Consider the following 15,792-nt stretch of genomic DNA (forward strand, 5'->3'; position numbering starts at 1 on the left):
ACTGCCGTAAGGACCTAAAATGCCCAAATCAGATGGTCAGATTAGATTGCCACGATTTATAAGATTGATAATCAATGCTGTATCAATCAGAAGCACGACAGCTTGCCACTTTCGGACGGCCGAACTTCCGATGCCCGAACTTCCGACGTACGATCCCATCTAGACATATTGATTGGAATCCAAGAGGAAAAGGCTCCTAGAACGGGCGGCATCCTGGCGATGCGTCGAGAAACTAATACTGCGGAAATTGCCCGATGGCCAGAAGGATCTCGTCTTCGGCTATTACTGCATCGGGTCGGGCGACAAGATGAATGCAAGTCGAGTGAGGTTACTCGGCAAGGAAGCGAGGCCAACGATTACCTGTATAGTGGATAAAAGTGCGTAGGCAAGTATGGCCCGGTAAATCTTGGCCTTCTGGTCGAACTACCAGCAAAGACATTAGAAAACTCTGCACAGGCTAGTACGGTTCCTGTTCACTCATACAACCGAGACGGAGATTAGTCTTTGGATGCAGGTCGCGGATTTCCTTGGCACGGACGGGGATCCAAGAATCACATTTCGCCGTAGATGCTTGAGGTCTTGGCTGTTAGGCCTGTTCAGGAATGAACCGCCGACAAAAGCATGCTCAAGGACGCCTGACTCAAGGTAAAGTGTCGAGCTCGGAAGTACTGCCGATGATGAAGTGGAGGATCGAGTCCCGTCCGAGCGGAAAGGGTAGGAGCTTGCGAGAACAGAAGAAGAAAAAAAAAGCTGCCAAGAATGCCCACATCCGCACTGAAGCTCATCTTGGCGACCCACTACTACTGCAGGCTGTACAGACTGCAATTTTCAAACGACAGACAAGAAGCCTATGGGTGGCTATCTCGTACACATAGCTCGGACGTCAAGTCGACTCAGGTCTGTTCTCGCAAAGTATGACTCATTCAATTAGGATTATTTGATGAAAAGCAGGTAGCCGAGCGTAATGTGACATGGATGAATTTTCTGACAGCAGGAAACAACAAAACACAGAACCAGTCGATCAACCACAACAACGGACATGATGTCCGGTCCGCCATCGAAGTTGATCTTCACTTTTTTTTATCCCTCTCCCCGACCCTACTCTTGCCGCACACCCCTGCTCACTTCATCTCCACCATCTGCTGCTCCACCACGGCCTCCTCATTGAACAGCCCACTGTGCACCTGGCGCACAATATCCTCTCCGTTCTCCTGCAGGGCCGCAAGCTTGGGCTTGGCGTACCACTTGAGACCCGGCACCTTGACCAACCCGATCAGGATGCGCTCGCGCAGGGACCGCTTGCCCGAGCGCTCCTCCCACAGCATGTAGGCCACGCACAGCATGATGAAGATCCAGTAGACGTTGTAGGAGATGATGGAACCGTACGTGCCGGTGTTCTCCCACCCGAGAATCGCGTTGAAGACGTCCCATCCGTTGTCGGTCTCCGCGTTGCAGCAGTTGACGTGCCAGACCGTCTGGAGGATGTTGTACGAGCCCGCTCCGCTGCCCTCTTCGGCAACGTCGGATCCCACCCCCTTCTGATACTCATAGTACTGCAAATCCCAGATCGACTTGGAGAACATTCCCGCTGCAATCAGATACAGCACACAGGTCGAAGCAATGAGGAAGAGCTGGATGGACATCACATTACCACCGCGGTAAATGAGGTAACCACAGGTCAACCCGGCCAGCATGCCGGTGAAGACGGGCAAAGGGAAGGCAGTAGCCGGGTAGCCGAGCGAGACACCACCGACGAAGACAACAGCTTCGACACCCTCACGCATAGTAGTGATGAACGGAAGGAGGAACATGGCGTAGCGGCGGGCCCAGTCCCCGAGCCACTTGGACTTTCGATGGTGCTTGCTCTTCTCAACGAGCGCCTTAGCGATTTTGATGCGCCACTGCTCTTTGGTCTTGTTGATGCGTAGCAGAGCCAGTCCCATGACGGTTACAATAACGGTTGCGATCAGGTAGAAAATACCTTCCCAGAGATCTTCGGCGTTGGACCAGATATCATGGCCCAACCCGTAGAAGACACCGATGAACGCGCCACCGATAATCAAGCAGCAGACTATGCCGGTTATCGAGCCCGTCCATACTTGCCGCACCAGCCGTTTGTAGATCCCCTGGTCCTGGTGTGGCTGGCCCAGACTCTGCTTGAGGAAGGCGAGGAGCACCGAAACAATAATCACCGCTTCGAGACACTCGCGGAAAACGATGAAGAAGACCTGGACAGCAAAGACATTGACCATGATGGGCGACTGCGGGCGAAGAAAGTTCGCACGAAAAGAACTTGAGTCTAGGTTTGGGAACCCTGAGAACGCAAATGCAAACGCAGGACTCCGACGGGGACTATATAACGGCTTCGTGGAATGCCCACCCCCTGTCGGTTGCCCCTCCCTTGCTTGCTCGCAGCGGCAATTTCTGGCGAGAGTCGGCCCAAGTTTTCCCAATTTTTCCCACCCTAGTTCCTCAACCGTATTTCGGAGAGACATCTTATCTGATCATTCGACGCCTTTGCCTCGCAAGGTTGACCCTGTTCCGGTTCGGGGGGATCCACTGCCCAAGACCCGTCAAGCACCGAACCCAATCTTATCATCCCTTGGCCAATCATTCCAAGACCCACCACCATCTGATATGGTCGGGATGGGGGGCAGTTCGTATCGAAAACAAACTTACCGTCCACCCACCTTCCTCCATCCTTGTTAGCACTAGTTGATGCGCCAAGCGAGAAATAAAATTCCCGCGGCGCGCGCCCCCGTATAAAGCAAGTACACCGGAACCACCATAGATCGTGTTGCTCTCTTCTCCCAGGAGTCTGTCATCCTCCCTGCCTTCTTTTCCCGCGGTCTTCTCCTTCCCTCTAGTAGAGATGTTACCCTATCTTTGCTATTTGCTGGTGCTGGTGTTCAGCAAGCCTCTGCTGGCGAAAGAAGTTGTCTACGACTTCAATGTCACCTGGGTGACAGCCAATCCCGATGGACTGGCTGATCGAAAGGTGGTGGGTATCAACGGGCAGTGGCCCTTGCCTGTCATCGAGGTCGATAAGGGCGATCAACTCGTTGTGAATATGTACAACGGACTCGGTGACAAGAGCACCAGTATTCACTTCCACGGAATGTACCAGAACGGCACCAATAATATGGACGGGCCCTCGATGGTCACCCAGTGTCCTGTCGCCCCCGGGTCCAGCATCACCTACAACTTCACCGTCAACCAGAACGGGACATACTGGTACCACTGCCATACCGATTACTGCTACCCGGATGGTTACCGACAGGCACTGATCATCCACGACAACAACTCTTACTTCGCCGATGAGTACGACGAGGAGTTCACGGTGACCTTGAGCGACTGGTACCATGAGCTGGCCGAGGACATCAAGCCCGAGTTCATGTCGCTGTACAACCCGACCGGCGCCGAGCCCATCCCGAACTCCTGGCTCTTCAACGATACCCAGGATCTGAGCCTGTCCGTGAAGCCCAACACAACATATCTGCTCCGACTGGTCAATCTTGCAGCCTTCACCGCCCAGTATTTCTACATTGAGGACCATACCTTCAAGATTGTGGAGATCGATGGCGTCTACACGGAACCCACGGAAGCGGACATGCTCTACCTTGGCGTGGGACAGCGATACAGCGTGCTGCTCACCACCAAGGACACGGCCACCAAGAACTACGCCATCGTCACGGTGGTGGATTCCACGCTGCTGGACACCATCACGCCGGACCTGCAGCTCAACAACACCAATTGGCTCGAATACGACTCCTCCGCCACACACCCGCAAGCCAACATCACCGTCGCCGAGTCGTCGGACCTCAACCCCTTCGACGACGCGACGCTCGTGCCCCACGACCACATGGCGCTACTGGAGAACCCGACCGTCTCGATCAACGTGGCGGTGGTCATGGACAACCTCAACAACGGCGAGGGCTACGCCTTCCTCAACGAGATCAGCTACACCGCCCCCAAAGTGCCCACGCTGTACACCGTCATGTCCGCGGGCGAGCTGGCCACCGACCCCACCGTCTACGGCGACTACACGCACACCTACGTGCTGGACCACAACGACATCGTCGAGATCATCCTGAACAACAACGACACGGGCTCGCACCCCTTCCACCTGCACGGGCACAACTTCCAGGTCATCGACCGGTACCCGTCCTACGGCCCGGACTTCTTCGAGTTCGCCGACGCCGGCATCCCGCAGCCGTTCGACGCCAACAACCACTCCGCCTACCCGGCCTACCCGCCCCGCCGCGACGTCGTCGTCGTCCCGCCCGAGGGCTACGTCGTGCTGCGCTTCCGCGCCGACAACCCCGGCGTCTGGTTCTTCCACTGCCACATCGACTGGCATCTGATGCAGGGCCTGGCCATGACCTTCGTCGAGGCGCCCCTCCTCCTCCAGGAGAGGCTGACCATCCCCGAGGACCATTACGCCGCCTGCAACGCCTCGGGGGTTCCCTATGTCGGCAACGCGGCCGCCAACACGGAGGATTACCTCGATCTCAAGGGCCAGAACAAGCAGCCGGGTTGGATTCCGGACGGCTTCACCACCCGTGGTATCGTCTCCATGGTGTTCACGGTGTTGAGCGCTTTCCTGGGCATGGGGTCGATTGCGCTCTACGGGTTGTCGGACCTGAAGTTTGTGAAGAAGCCCGAGGCCCAGGCCGACGGGAGTGGGCAGGCTGGGCAGGGGGATGAGTATCGGGATTAGAGGACGTGGGTTTTCACTATATGTGGTAAGTTAATATGTGCTTTAAAATTGTGTAGTGTCGATATATTTAATGGTATCACTTTCATTACTGTGTGATCAGTCGTGTGGTCCCGAACTGGGTTGAGGATGGTGTCTTGGATTCGAGTTATATAAATAGTAATGACGCGCTCCTTCTGACATCTTTCTTATCTGATCGCAATATTTCCGGTCGGACATCGGTTCCCTTCGCTGGTCGGGGATCTGAGTGGGCGGGCTGATCGCCCATGATCGCCTCCCTGGGAGGAGGGCGGGAGCATCACATGGAGATTAAGAAGTGAGGGGGGAGGGTTCGTTGCAAACCCAAGAGCTGCTGAGTACTCCGTATATGAACAGTTCCAGGTGATCGTACAGTAGTGGGAACTTTCCCAGGCTTGTTGACATTGTTACTACCTACTACTCGTCGCTGCGGCGCCCCTCCACCTGCAGTGGAGGGTCGCCTTCACCTCACGAATAATCCCACCTCAAGAATAACAAAAACACATACTAATTCTACCTTTTTAATCACGTATAACTTTGTTAATTTAAAAAATTAGACTTTAAGATTAAAGTATTACATTTTTTATATCTAAAATTATATATCTATCTTTTCTTTTTTTCAAAATATTATATATTAAGAGAAATAGTTAAAAAGATACCTAAAATATCAGGTATTTTAAGTTTTCTAATTATTATAGAAGATATAGTTAGAAAGTATCTGTTTTTTAAAAAATTAATCTCTTATATATTGTTACTTCTATCTTACTTTAGAATAGTAAAGCCTAATTCTTTAAATTAACAACGTTATATGTGATTAGAAAAGTAGAATTAGTATGTGTTTTTCGTTATTCTTAAGATAGGATTATTCGTAAGGTGGAGGCGACCAACCCCTGATAAGGGGTGGGTTAACAATAGCGACGAGTACATGCGAGTGATCGTTGCTGCCCAAGGCCCCCAAGAAACAGGTGGGTGGCAGTAAGTCTGGCATGGGAAGGCGGTAAGGAAAAAACCAGTTTCAAAGTGTCTTTCTTCCTTCTGATTCTTGCGACGCCGGGGCTGTCCTGTATGTCCCCGGGCGAGTGTCGCCGGCTCCCGCGGTGCGCTCTGGCTGTTGTACTGTACTATCTTTCTGCTACAGCTAGGAGGATATCAATACTTATTTCAGCATTATGTTGATATACCTTGTGTGTGCTCAGTTACTTACTCGTTCCGTATACGTTTGGAAATTGTCTTTTGTCTTGTCTTTTAAGTTGACCTGCCAATTCACTGCGTACAGGATCAATATATATCTTCCAGGAGTAGAGACCTATGGCGACACGGCTTCTACAATAACTTCGGGTCCAGCGCAGCCATTCGTCATAATACCACCATCTCGTCACCACGACTATGTAGAAGTAGGATAAGAGCACCGATTGCAGTGAAAGTGAAGAGAGGCTTGGTGTGAAGACCCCCGGTGGTCGGGACTGCGCCGCCTCATCGACATTATAGGCCTCAGGCAGTAATGGCAGTAAATGTACTTATCTTAGGGAGGCGGTGAAATGCCTTCCAGTTTCCGGTGGGTCAGAAATTCTTCCGCGCGATACGTTCCTTTTCATTCTTGCGCAACCCGGCGACGGTGTCTGCTCTCTTTCCCGAGTCCCCTCCTCTAACTTTTGCTTTTTGTCTATACCAAGTTAGCGGCAGTACAGATAGATATCATTCTGCGCTCAGTCACTTCCCAGCGTTGATTCAAATTACACTCCACGTCCTCGCACCTCGGTAGGCAATTGGTATAGTAGCCTGCCAGGATCTACCACTGTATAGAAGCGCAGGTGCGGCGATGCCGAAAGGCCAACCGTGCAGAAGCTGACACCGCCACATCATAGTAGTAATCTCAGCCACTGTGGCGGAGATGAGCGGGCCAATGGGCGGCCAGTGCATCACCGCCATTCTGACTTGGCCCTCAGGCAGGAAGCTAGAAGAGGGGTTCGCAAGGCGACGAAATTCTTCCTTCTAGTCCCTGTCTAGCGCTCTTAGCCCTCCCTAGTCCGGTCGCATCACTTCCCAGCGTCCATCATGGAACAGGGAATTTCTCAGCATCGAGAAAGCAGTAACAGTGGAGTTGAGTAGAGAAGCAGGTTGTTCAATATACACTTGTTGAATCCATAATCCATTGATCTCACCCATCGGTCACAATCCATCCACCATGTCCAGACGTCAGCACACTTTGAATACTCCTGTACAACGTGGTACTTCGACCAGACAGCAAACTCCCCTCCACGTCAGGTACCGGTACAATTAACCTCGGATGGAGCCACAGCACTGACACTCCGGATGACATGGCCCTGATTTTCTCCATCCACACACACGTCAGTCAACCTTAGGCAGTGACAACACTGACAACACTCTCCCCCCAGCGATCCATGCAGCCACTCAAGCCTATTTTGCAACCCGCCTGCTGCCTTGCTCTTGGCTTCATCGACACCCAACCGCCGGGTGGAGGGATGCGGTGATCGCTGCTCCCGTTCGTTGCTTTATGCCCATCCCCTAGGCGCCGCTTGGGGTCATTGCGTCCTATGATTTTAAATTCCGTCCCAGCCCCCTCGGATTCACTTCTCTGTAATCCTGTTCGATTCTCCTATATGGTTGCCTTGAGTATCTCTGCTTTGCTCTGCCTATCGGTCCCTATCGGTCGCGAAATAACTCCTTTGCCGTCCTACCTCCTAGCGCCTTAGACTGCATTTCGATCCCGCCGCTTGCCGCCGCTTATCGGGTCTGCGAGGGCTTTGCCGTTGCTCGTGATCATCATCCCATCCCCCCTCACACCAGCTGGACTGGCCTGTGCAGATTCAGCTGTCTTTGTTGATATTTTGCCATCGGAGGTATACCTCGCCGTTCACCACTTCCTAGCAACTATTCCTGCTACCATATAACCAAACCCGACACCACTCCTACCTCACCCTAACGTCCTAACCCAACTCAGTGCCCTCAGTGATAAAGTACCCACAATCCAAGCCAAGATCGGGGCCAAAGAAATTCCCCCCCCCCCCCCCACTGAGGATCCCAACTATCAAGACACTATCAACTAGTCTTGCGCTACACCGCTCGTCTGACGTCCATTCCCCCGCCCCTTTTTGCCGGAATTTCCCCCCATCCTTAAAAGTTGGAGATTTGGACCAGAATTGAATGTCGAACTGGGAGTTGCTTCTTCATCGACTCAATCCAGTCGTACTGGAAACCCATTCAACTTGACACAAAAGTCCCGGAGTTGAAGCACCCTCCCAACCATGGCGCCGTTGGGCGAGACCATCGCGGTGATTGATAAGTCCGGGAAGGTGGTTAGCACGGTACGTATGCGCTTGCTTCTCTACAATCAATCACGATCAGGGACTGACCTCTTCCCCTGCGGGGTCACAGAGTAAACACCTCTTCGGGGTATTCAGCCAAGCCAAGAATGCCTATCGGGAACGCAAAGCCCAAGTGCAGTCCGAGCGGAACGCCAAGATCGCGGAGAGGGAAGCCCTGAAGGCGTTACAGAACTACCACATTGACGGTGGTGACCAACACTATGAGTACGAGGCGGCGCCGTCCGTTGCATCATCACGGCGGAGTCATTCGCGACACTACTCGGGCCGCAGTCGCAGCCATCACCCTCGCGGGGGGTCCCTGTACGAGGAAGACTACGAAGCCGACGACTACTACAACCAGCCCCGAGAAATGGTGCGACGACACACACACCACGATGTGGGCGTGCGGGAGATGGAACGGCCGGTTCCGGTCCGCTCCCGGTCCGACCACCCCTCCCATGTGGATATGGATCTGGCCTACGGCGAGTTTCACCCTTCCGCACTGGAACAGCAGCAGCAGCAGCAGCCCCGCCAGGGCGAACTGGTCCCACACCAACATGGCCAACTCCAACGCATCGAGGACCCCGAATTGAACGGTCTTGTCACCCGCGCGCAGTGGCTCCTCGAGGAAGCCGACTGCATGCAGCACACGGCCACTGCGACCATCGCCCACCTGCAGAAGAACCCGGACTCCATGGCGGCTGTCGCGCTCACGCTGGCCGAGATCAGCAATCTGGTCACCAAGCTGGCCCCCTCGGCGCTCGGGGCGCTCAAAGCCGCCGCACCCAGCGTGTTCGCGCTCCTCGCGAGCCCGCAGTTCCTCATCGCGGCCGGGGTGGGGCTGGGAGTGACGATCGTCATGTTCGGCGGCTACAAGATCATCAAGCAGATCCAATCAGCATCGAAAACTCCGGTGATCGAAGCAGCCCCACAGCAACCACCATACCCACAGCAGTACCCCCGCGACGGGGTAATGGACGACCCCAGCATGGAGGACATGATGGAGCTCAACACGGACTGCCTGAGTAGCGTCGAGATGTGGCGCCGCGGGGTGGCCGACGCCGAGGCCGAGAGCGCCGGCACTTCGGTGGATGGCGAGTTCATCACCCCGACCGCCGCCATGATGTCGGGCATTGATGTCACGACGGCGCGGATGACGCGCGACCCGCGCTTCAAGTTCGACGACGACGAGGAGCGCTCGATGGCCTCCTCGCGGCGGTCGCGGCGGTCGCGGTCGCACCACCACGCCGGCAGCAGCGGCAGATCGCGCGCCGACCACCGGCCCCCGGAGTCGTATGTCGGCTCGAAAGCGCCTTCGTCGCATCACACCTCGTCCAAATCGGAGGCCAAGAAGCCCAAGGAGAAGACGAAGCGGTCCAGTCGCTTGAGGCTGATGTTCACGACTTGATGCGAGGGGACTGTGTGTGCCCGTGCACGGCCTATGATTTTACGATACTACTAAACGACAGACCGCACCCGGGTTGAAAATGATGTATAAAGTGTTGAATCCTTTCTTCTTTTTTTTCCCCTTCCTTTCTGTTTCCTTTTAGCTTGCAAGGCATGGCTCTGTGAGATCATGTCGGGCATATATTGATTATGGTGTGTTACATTAAGACGTCATGACGGGGCGTTCTTCAATATTCCGAACCAAGTTAGGGTTCGGATTTCATTCTTGTCTCCCACTAGAAAGAGCAGACTACAATTCTTTCCCAATCGGGTCTCTAAGCGGTGGTTGCGGTTCGGGAGGTTTTTTCCCTTTTTTTCATGCATCTTTATCACATACTGGCGTCGGGGCAGATGCCATCTTCTAGTACAGCAAAACTCACTTTCTTCCGGTCGGACTTTTCAAACTGTGCATACAACAGAGAAGCCTGTTTTGTTTTCCTTCTTCTTCTCATTTACTTTCTACAGACAGTACAGCTATCCGTCTTTCGTCGTTCCCTACAATCATGATATCTATGAGCAATTTTAGATACCTACGATTCGACTTTTCCCCCTAAGACCAAGATGGACTACGGAAACTGGTGTTCGATAATGCCAGGGCCCGTTGCATCGCGTGTTAGGAAGTGGCAAGCAATTTGAGCCGCCTTCAAACAAAAGAGCGTTTCGATAGCCCTGCATGCATGTATGCATGTTAAACCGAGAGAGGTCGAGTATAGTAAGTAGGGAAAAAAGAAACATACAACAGAAGGGGTTCGCTGGTGGTCACCCACCCAACTACTAACCTCCCGGCGTGTGGCTTGAGTACGGCTGAGCGGACGGGAAGCCCTATTTTCCACACCCTGTGGTCGTATGTGCTAGTCAACGCACTTACGTTGAATGTTGATAACTGGAATCATAATGTTGAAAAGGCATAAATTGACCTTAACTACCCCGAAGCTGCATTGTCGATGATCTCCTTCAACCTTCTAGCAGCATACTCACCAAAAGCACTTTTGTGCGACAACGAGTCAAATATCTGAACGGCAGTGGTAACATCCGCCATGTGATCATGGCCCGGTTCACAACGACAGCGAGACCCGTATACGGCCAAAACATTCGCTGCCGAGTATAGAGGTAACAACATTGACCTACACACAGTCAGATGAAATGGAATAAGAGGAATGGAATCCAGACGCCCGTACCACGAAGCCATCAAATGGCCCTTAGTACCCAAATCTGTGCACAATTTGAGTATATTATGAGCGGACTCGGAGCATCTTGACAACGAAACTTTCTTCGCTCTCGTCGATGGTGTCTGGTGGATAAGTGTGCGGTTGATCAGGATGCGGTAGTAGAACAGTATCAGCAGCAGACTTCGTCGCTGGATAGAGCCAATACAATCGGATGCGTCTGACGTATCTGTACCCACGTATGTGTTCTCGAGGCCCCCTGACTCAGTACACGAGCTCAGTTCTGTCTTCAGATTTACGAGCTTCTCATCAGCCACGATGACCGCGTTTTCGACAGTTTCCCAGTCCATTGAGGCGCAGATGGCTGTTTGGAACCTATACAGCACCAGAGCCACTTTGCACATGTTGGCTTGGTAGTTGGTGGAGTCCCAATCGGACTGTGTTTCAGAGATGAAAGGCATCTCGACCAGGAAATCGTTTTCACGAATGCAAGGTTGGCCTAATGGAATGTTTAGCCAGTCCAGAATGACCAGAGACCACCATAGAGACCGCTGAGATTCAAGATCCGGAAGAACCCCTGAATGATGGGTGTAGTCATTGTTGATCCCGAGGCTTTCGCCAATCCGGACTGCACATCCCAGCAGGTTGTAATATAGATTCAGGTCACCAAAGTTTGAGAACACGGTGCCGAGAATTGAGATTGTCTGGATGTTTCGGACATCCAATAGACGGAGAAAGTCCGCTTGGTGGAGGAAATACAAAGCAGCGTCGTACCAATTTTCTCGTAAGAAAGCAACCCTCTCTGTCATGGAAAAAAAAAGTAAGGCGGGTTCATCTAGAGCAGAGAAGATCCACAAACCTTTAGAGATACCACATTCCCCAAGAGATATCTCATCTGCATATGCGATCCCTATCTGTCAGAGAATCATTAGCACAGAACCCCATGCGGAACCAGGTCAGGACTGCGAACAGTAAGATGGCTGAAATACAGAGCTAACCACGACGCGTCCGAGGTAGTTGGCGATTCTCTGCATAATTGGTTTGGTTTATCTCGAAGCCCTTGTTGCTCGAGAGTGGCGGGAGAGACGGCCGAGTGAAGCCAGGCCCACTTTGCAGCCTGGGAGAAGAGAATACGACAACATTCATCTGATGGGTAGATGACCTCCGACGCACTTGAAATGCCCGCAGGCCGATAATGGGTTCGGAGGCAAAGATAGAGCTCCTGCTCTTCCTGGTCTATCAAAGCCAATGAGGAAATGGGACGAGCGATCTTAGATGATCCCCGCAGTGCAAGCGATCGGAGACGGACATTTTCGTCTAATAATTCTGAGTAGCTGGGCTGGGTAGTTGGCGTTTGATCAGATCTGAATTGAGTCGTCAGCGTGCAACTAACTTAACTTCCAAGTCTACGTCGGAAGGAAACCTACGTCACTACCTGCCCTTTCACCTCTACTGTTTCAACAAAGCATTCATTAGCCTGTCCTCGCGATCGGCAGGGCCGGCAAGGAATCGATTTGTCGCATTTGGTCTTGCGTCGGGCGCAGAAATAACAGCTTTTCGGAGCTCTTTGTGTTCTGCGGATCCTCTCGGGACGCGTCGCCATGGCCGCAGATATGTAGGTATAAACTAGGTACGGAGTACTCACCCGAGACTGACCCGTTGGACGGTTTGAAGATGGTTCATGCACGATAACTACTAGGTAGTTACCTTATGTACCAACGAGGCGGCATTTGTGATTACGTAACCGGTTTGAAACTCGCCCGAGTCTCGCCCGACGGAACCATTGCCTTCCAGGAAGTGGGACAACTACATGGTACATAGTAGTCTCTTGAAGAAGACTTCAAGTGGCCCATCTTGGGGCTTGGGCGGCTTGTCCGAATCTCACCCGCATCTACAACGAAGTCCAGTGGCGTCCATGGAAGAATTCTGGAGGTCTCAAATTTACTTAAAGTGCATCCATTCCGCAAGCCTTTCGGTGATTATTCTTCCGCGCGCGATTCCCTTGGCTTAGGTGTGGGATGGATCTGCTTCGCGATAGCTCGCTGGGACAGCTTGTCCGTTTTGCTACTGGCAACCGATGCCTCTTGTATCCCGAAGAGCGAGCGGGCTTCGCGCATCCGTGTACCGAGGAGAAAGTCTCCGCATTCAGTGGTCTGGTACATGTACCTAGATCCCAAAGTGAGCATCAAGGGCTGGTGCCAGGTCCTGGAAGCAAGTACGAACGGCCAAACTCGCAAGCGCTTACACCTCAAGGTGGCCCTGTCAATGAAGGGCGGCGGTCGGATGGAAAGAACATATTCCTTGTGGATTGGTACGATGAGAGGGATGTCGAAAATCCTCAGAACTGGAGTTCCTTCAAAAAGTCCATCGTGACAGCCGTGCTATGGCTGTATACGTTTACAGTGTATTGCGCCTCTGCCATTTACACACCAAGCGTGGACGGCGTGATGGAGGAGTACAATCTTGACCATACACTCTCCACCCTGGGCCTCTCGCTCTATATACTTGGGTACGGCGTTGGTCCTCTCATCTTTTCGCCAATATCTGAGATCCCTCGAATTGGAAAGAACGCGCCCTACATGATCACTTTATTTCTCTATGTCCTGATGGCCGTGCCGACTGCTCTCACCCGGAGCTTTCCTGCTTTCCTTGTCCTGCGATTTCTAACAGGCTTTTTGGGTTCCCCATGCCTCGCCACGGGGGGCGCGACACTCCAGGATATGTACTCGTGGTCGAAACTGCCTTATGGTTACACGGCGTGGGTAGGCGCTACATTCTGCGCGCCGGCATTAGGTCCTATCATCTCTGGCTTTGCAGTTGCTGCCCGCGGCGATTGGCGCTTGTCCTTATGGGAGATCTTATGGATGGCTCTCCTTACATTTGTGGTCATGTTTGTCGCCTTCCCAGAGACATCTGCCTCCACAATTCTGTTACGTCGGGCCCAACGAGTCCGCAAGGTGTTCAAAGACCAGCGATATGTCTCTCAGTCCGAAATCGACGAAGCTAGTCTATCCCCACGCCATATTGTCGCGCACGCTTTGATGCGGCCCCTACAAATCACGATATTAGACCCCGCCGTGTTTTTCACCAATCTCTATAGCTCATATAGCTACGGTGTCTACTACAGCTTCTTTGAGGCTTTCCCGCTTGTCTATACAGATATGTATGGATTCGATCTCGGCCTGACGGGTACCGCCTTTTTATCGATCGTTGTTGCGTGTTTAGCCGGGACTTTAATATATTTGATTTACGTCTACTGGCATTGGGTAACTCCCCTTTCTCATTTTCTGATCTCAGCTGAAGGTACATCGATCCCAAGCGACAAGGACTAACGCCGGATGAAGGAACCTCGAGTCAAGAAGAACGGACTTAGTCCCCCAGAGCAGTGTCTCATCCCGGCGATATTCGCCTCTTTTCTACAACCAATAGGGCTATTCCTATTTGCCTGGTCAAGCCGGCAAAGTATTCACTGGGTTGTTTCCATGGCTGGCGTCGCACTGTTCAGCACAGGTGGCTTTATCCTCTTCCAAGGTAGGTACACTATCGCAATATGCCCGTCATTCGGCGCGTCCTACTAAGACCGAACAGGGATTTTCACGTATCTTCCGCTGTCTTATCCCCGGTATGCGGCAAGCCTTTTCGCGGCCAATGACTTCTTCCGATCGGCTTGGGCTGCTGGCGCGGTAATCTATGCTCGGCCGCTCTTCGACCGGCTTGGGATTGCTGGAGGTGTTTCACTATTGGGTGGTCTTTCTTGTGGAGGGGTCGTAGGGGTATCCGCACTTTATGTGTATGGGGCCAGATTGAGATTGAGGTCAAAGTTTGCGGAGACTTAAGGTGGTCTTTCTGCTTACCAGCGGCATGTTGAAGGCATGCGGCAACTTTCGAGGCTATTCCTAGTACTTATACACATCTATGGCGCCCTTGAAGCGTTATTAATGATCTATGTGGCACTTTATAAAGTAGGATAGATCCAAATCGTGTGTAAAAGGGTAAGAAGTAAGAGAGGAGGGCTTGCCGTGTGGTAGCCCTTGCAGCCCACAATAAGGTGGCTCAAAAACCACACTTCATGCTTGGAGAGCAATGCATTTTGATTGAACTAGCAACAAATTCGAAGCATCAAAATGAATAAGACTGGATGTTATAGACACTTATAGTGCATCAATCTGTGATTATCTCAAAGTTATAATGTCACGTTCATAGTTGCAAGGTACACTAACTAAAAGTCATGCGGACAGAATACCCACCTGAGAAGTGTACTTTTCATAGAACCAGAATGCATGTTATGCTACTAAAACTATACTAAGCAGTAGCTAAATCAATCTCACAGCTAAATAAATTGAAGATTATGCGTGCCGAGTCTTGTGCGGTGTTGCATTGGTTGTGTTTACTTAGCAAGGCCGCAGTTGAGTCCTGGCCGAGCTTAACAAAGCCAACAAAACCCTAACCCGCCGTCCACAATTCTGCACTTACTGGCAGAAGGATAGCTTAATTGAAGGTATCTTTGGTGGTAAGGGGACCCTGGTTGGGACAAGCGCGGCTACATGGCTGGAACTTAGTAGTGCTTGATCGATGAGGCAACAAGAGCCACCACTAGGCCTTTAACAGCGATTTCTGCCCATGCAGAAAGAAATTATCTAGATCTTTTGCAGCAATGCTTATCAAGGATTCTGCAACAATTCCTTTCGTCCGGATTCGCGCCGATTAAGCCACCATGATTCATAATACCAGTTGAGCCAACCACAGCGACAAATCGACGATCTAAGAATTGGCTCGCCGCCGCACAGATCGCACCCTGTTTCCTACATGAGGCGGACTCTACAAAGCTGGTCTGTCAGTGGATTCGCGAAGCAGGGAGACAGGAAGCCGCTGTTGTCGGGTTTTTTGAGACGATTATATCCGGCTACCCTGCTTGGCTTGGCCACGTTTCCATAGACACAGTCATGGTCACGTCATGAAAAGTGAAGTCGGGGACTAGAGAACGAAAAAAGAAAAATAGAAGCCCTTTCTATTGATATGAAAGATGAAGAAGTAATAACTGCAGTCTATTTAACTTAGCGTTCTGTAGCTCACTCTTTCTCACCCCCACTCACGCCGGTAGGTGATATGCTCACCGAAT

At 52.1% G+C, this 15,792-nt stretch overlaps 5 protein-coding genes across 5 annotated transcripts; 3 read left to right on the top strand and 2 right to left on the bottom strand.

Moving 5' to 3' along the window:
• Positions 1-946: 946 nt before the first annotated feature.
• On the bottom strand, positions 947-2,308 carry BO66DRAFT_471560 (FTR1 family protein). Its single transcript, XM_025652867.1, has one exon. The coding sequence runs from the start codon at positions 2,250-2,252 to the stop codon at positions 1,122-1,124; it is 1,131 nt and encodes a 376-aa protein (XP_025503744.1). The 5' UTR covers positions 2,253-2,308; the 3' UTR covers positions 947-1,121.
• A 510-nt stretch (positions 2,309-2,818) lies between these two features.
• On the top strand, positions 2,819-4,778 carry BO66DRAFT_392057 (uncharacterized protein). The gene has a single exon (XM_025647412.1). It carries the CDS (start codon positions 2,873-2,875, stop codon positions 4,718-4,720), a length of 1,848 nt encoding a protein of 615 aa, XP_025503745.1. The 5' UTR covers positions 2,819-2,872; the 3' UTR covers positions 4,721-4,778.
• A 2,947-nt stretch (positions 4,779-7,725) lies between these two features.
• BO66DRAFT_92706 (uncharacterized protein) lies at positions 7,726-9,575 on the top strand. Its single transcript, XM_025653712.1, has 2 exons — positions 7,726-8,061; positions 8,132-9,575. The coding sequence occupies exons 1-2, from the start codon at positions 8,002-8,004 to the stop codon at positions 9,467-9,469; spliced, it is 1,398 nt and encodes a 465-aa protein (XP_025503746.1). The 5' UTR covers positions 7,726-8,001; the 3' UTR covers positions 9,470-9,575.
• Positions 9,576-10,429: 854 nt separating this feature from the next.
• Positions 10,430-11,482, bottom strand: BO66DRAFT_471563 (fungal specific transcription factor domain-containing protein; the record flags this gene model as incomplete). The annotated part of the gene is made up of 2 exons (XM_025652868.1): positions 10,430-10,631; positions 10,686-11,482. The coding sequence occupies 2 exons, from the start codon at positions 11,480-11,482 to the stop codon at positions 10,430-10,432; spliced, it is 999 nt and encodes a 332-aa protein (XP_025503747.1).
• A 1,209-nt stretch (positions 11,483-12,691) lies between these two features.
• On the top strand, positions 12,692-14,509 carry BO66DRAFT_323240 (MFS transporter; the record flags this gene model as incomplete). The annotated part of the gene is made up of 3 exons (XM_025643794.1): positions 12,692-13,939; positions 14,018-14,204; positions 14,262-14,509. 3 exons carry the CDS (start codon positions 12,692-12,694, stop codon positions 14,507-14,509), a joined length of 1,683 nt encoding a protein of 560 aa, XP_025503748.1.
• Between the last annotated feature and the right edge of the window lie 1,283 nt (positions 14,510-15,792).

This window comes from Aspergillus aculeatinus (genome assembly GCF_003184765.1).
Source record: "Aspergillus aculeatinus CBS 121060 unplaced genomic scaffold BO66scaffold_25, whole genome shotgun sequence".
NCBI classification, from domain to species: Eukaryota; Fungi; Ascomycota; class Eurotiomycetes; order Eurotiales; family Aspergillaceae; genus Aspergillus; species Aspergillus aculeatinus.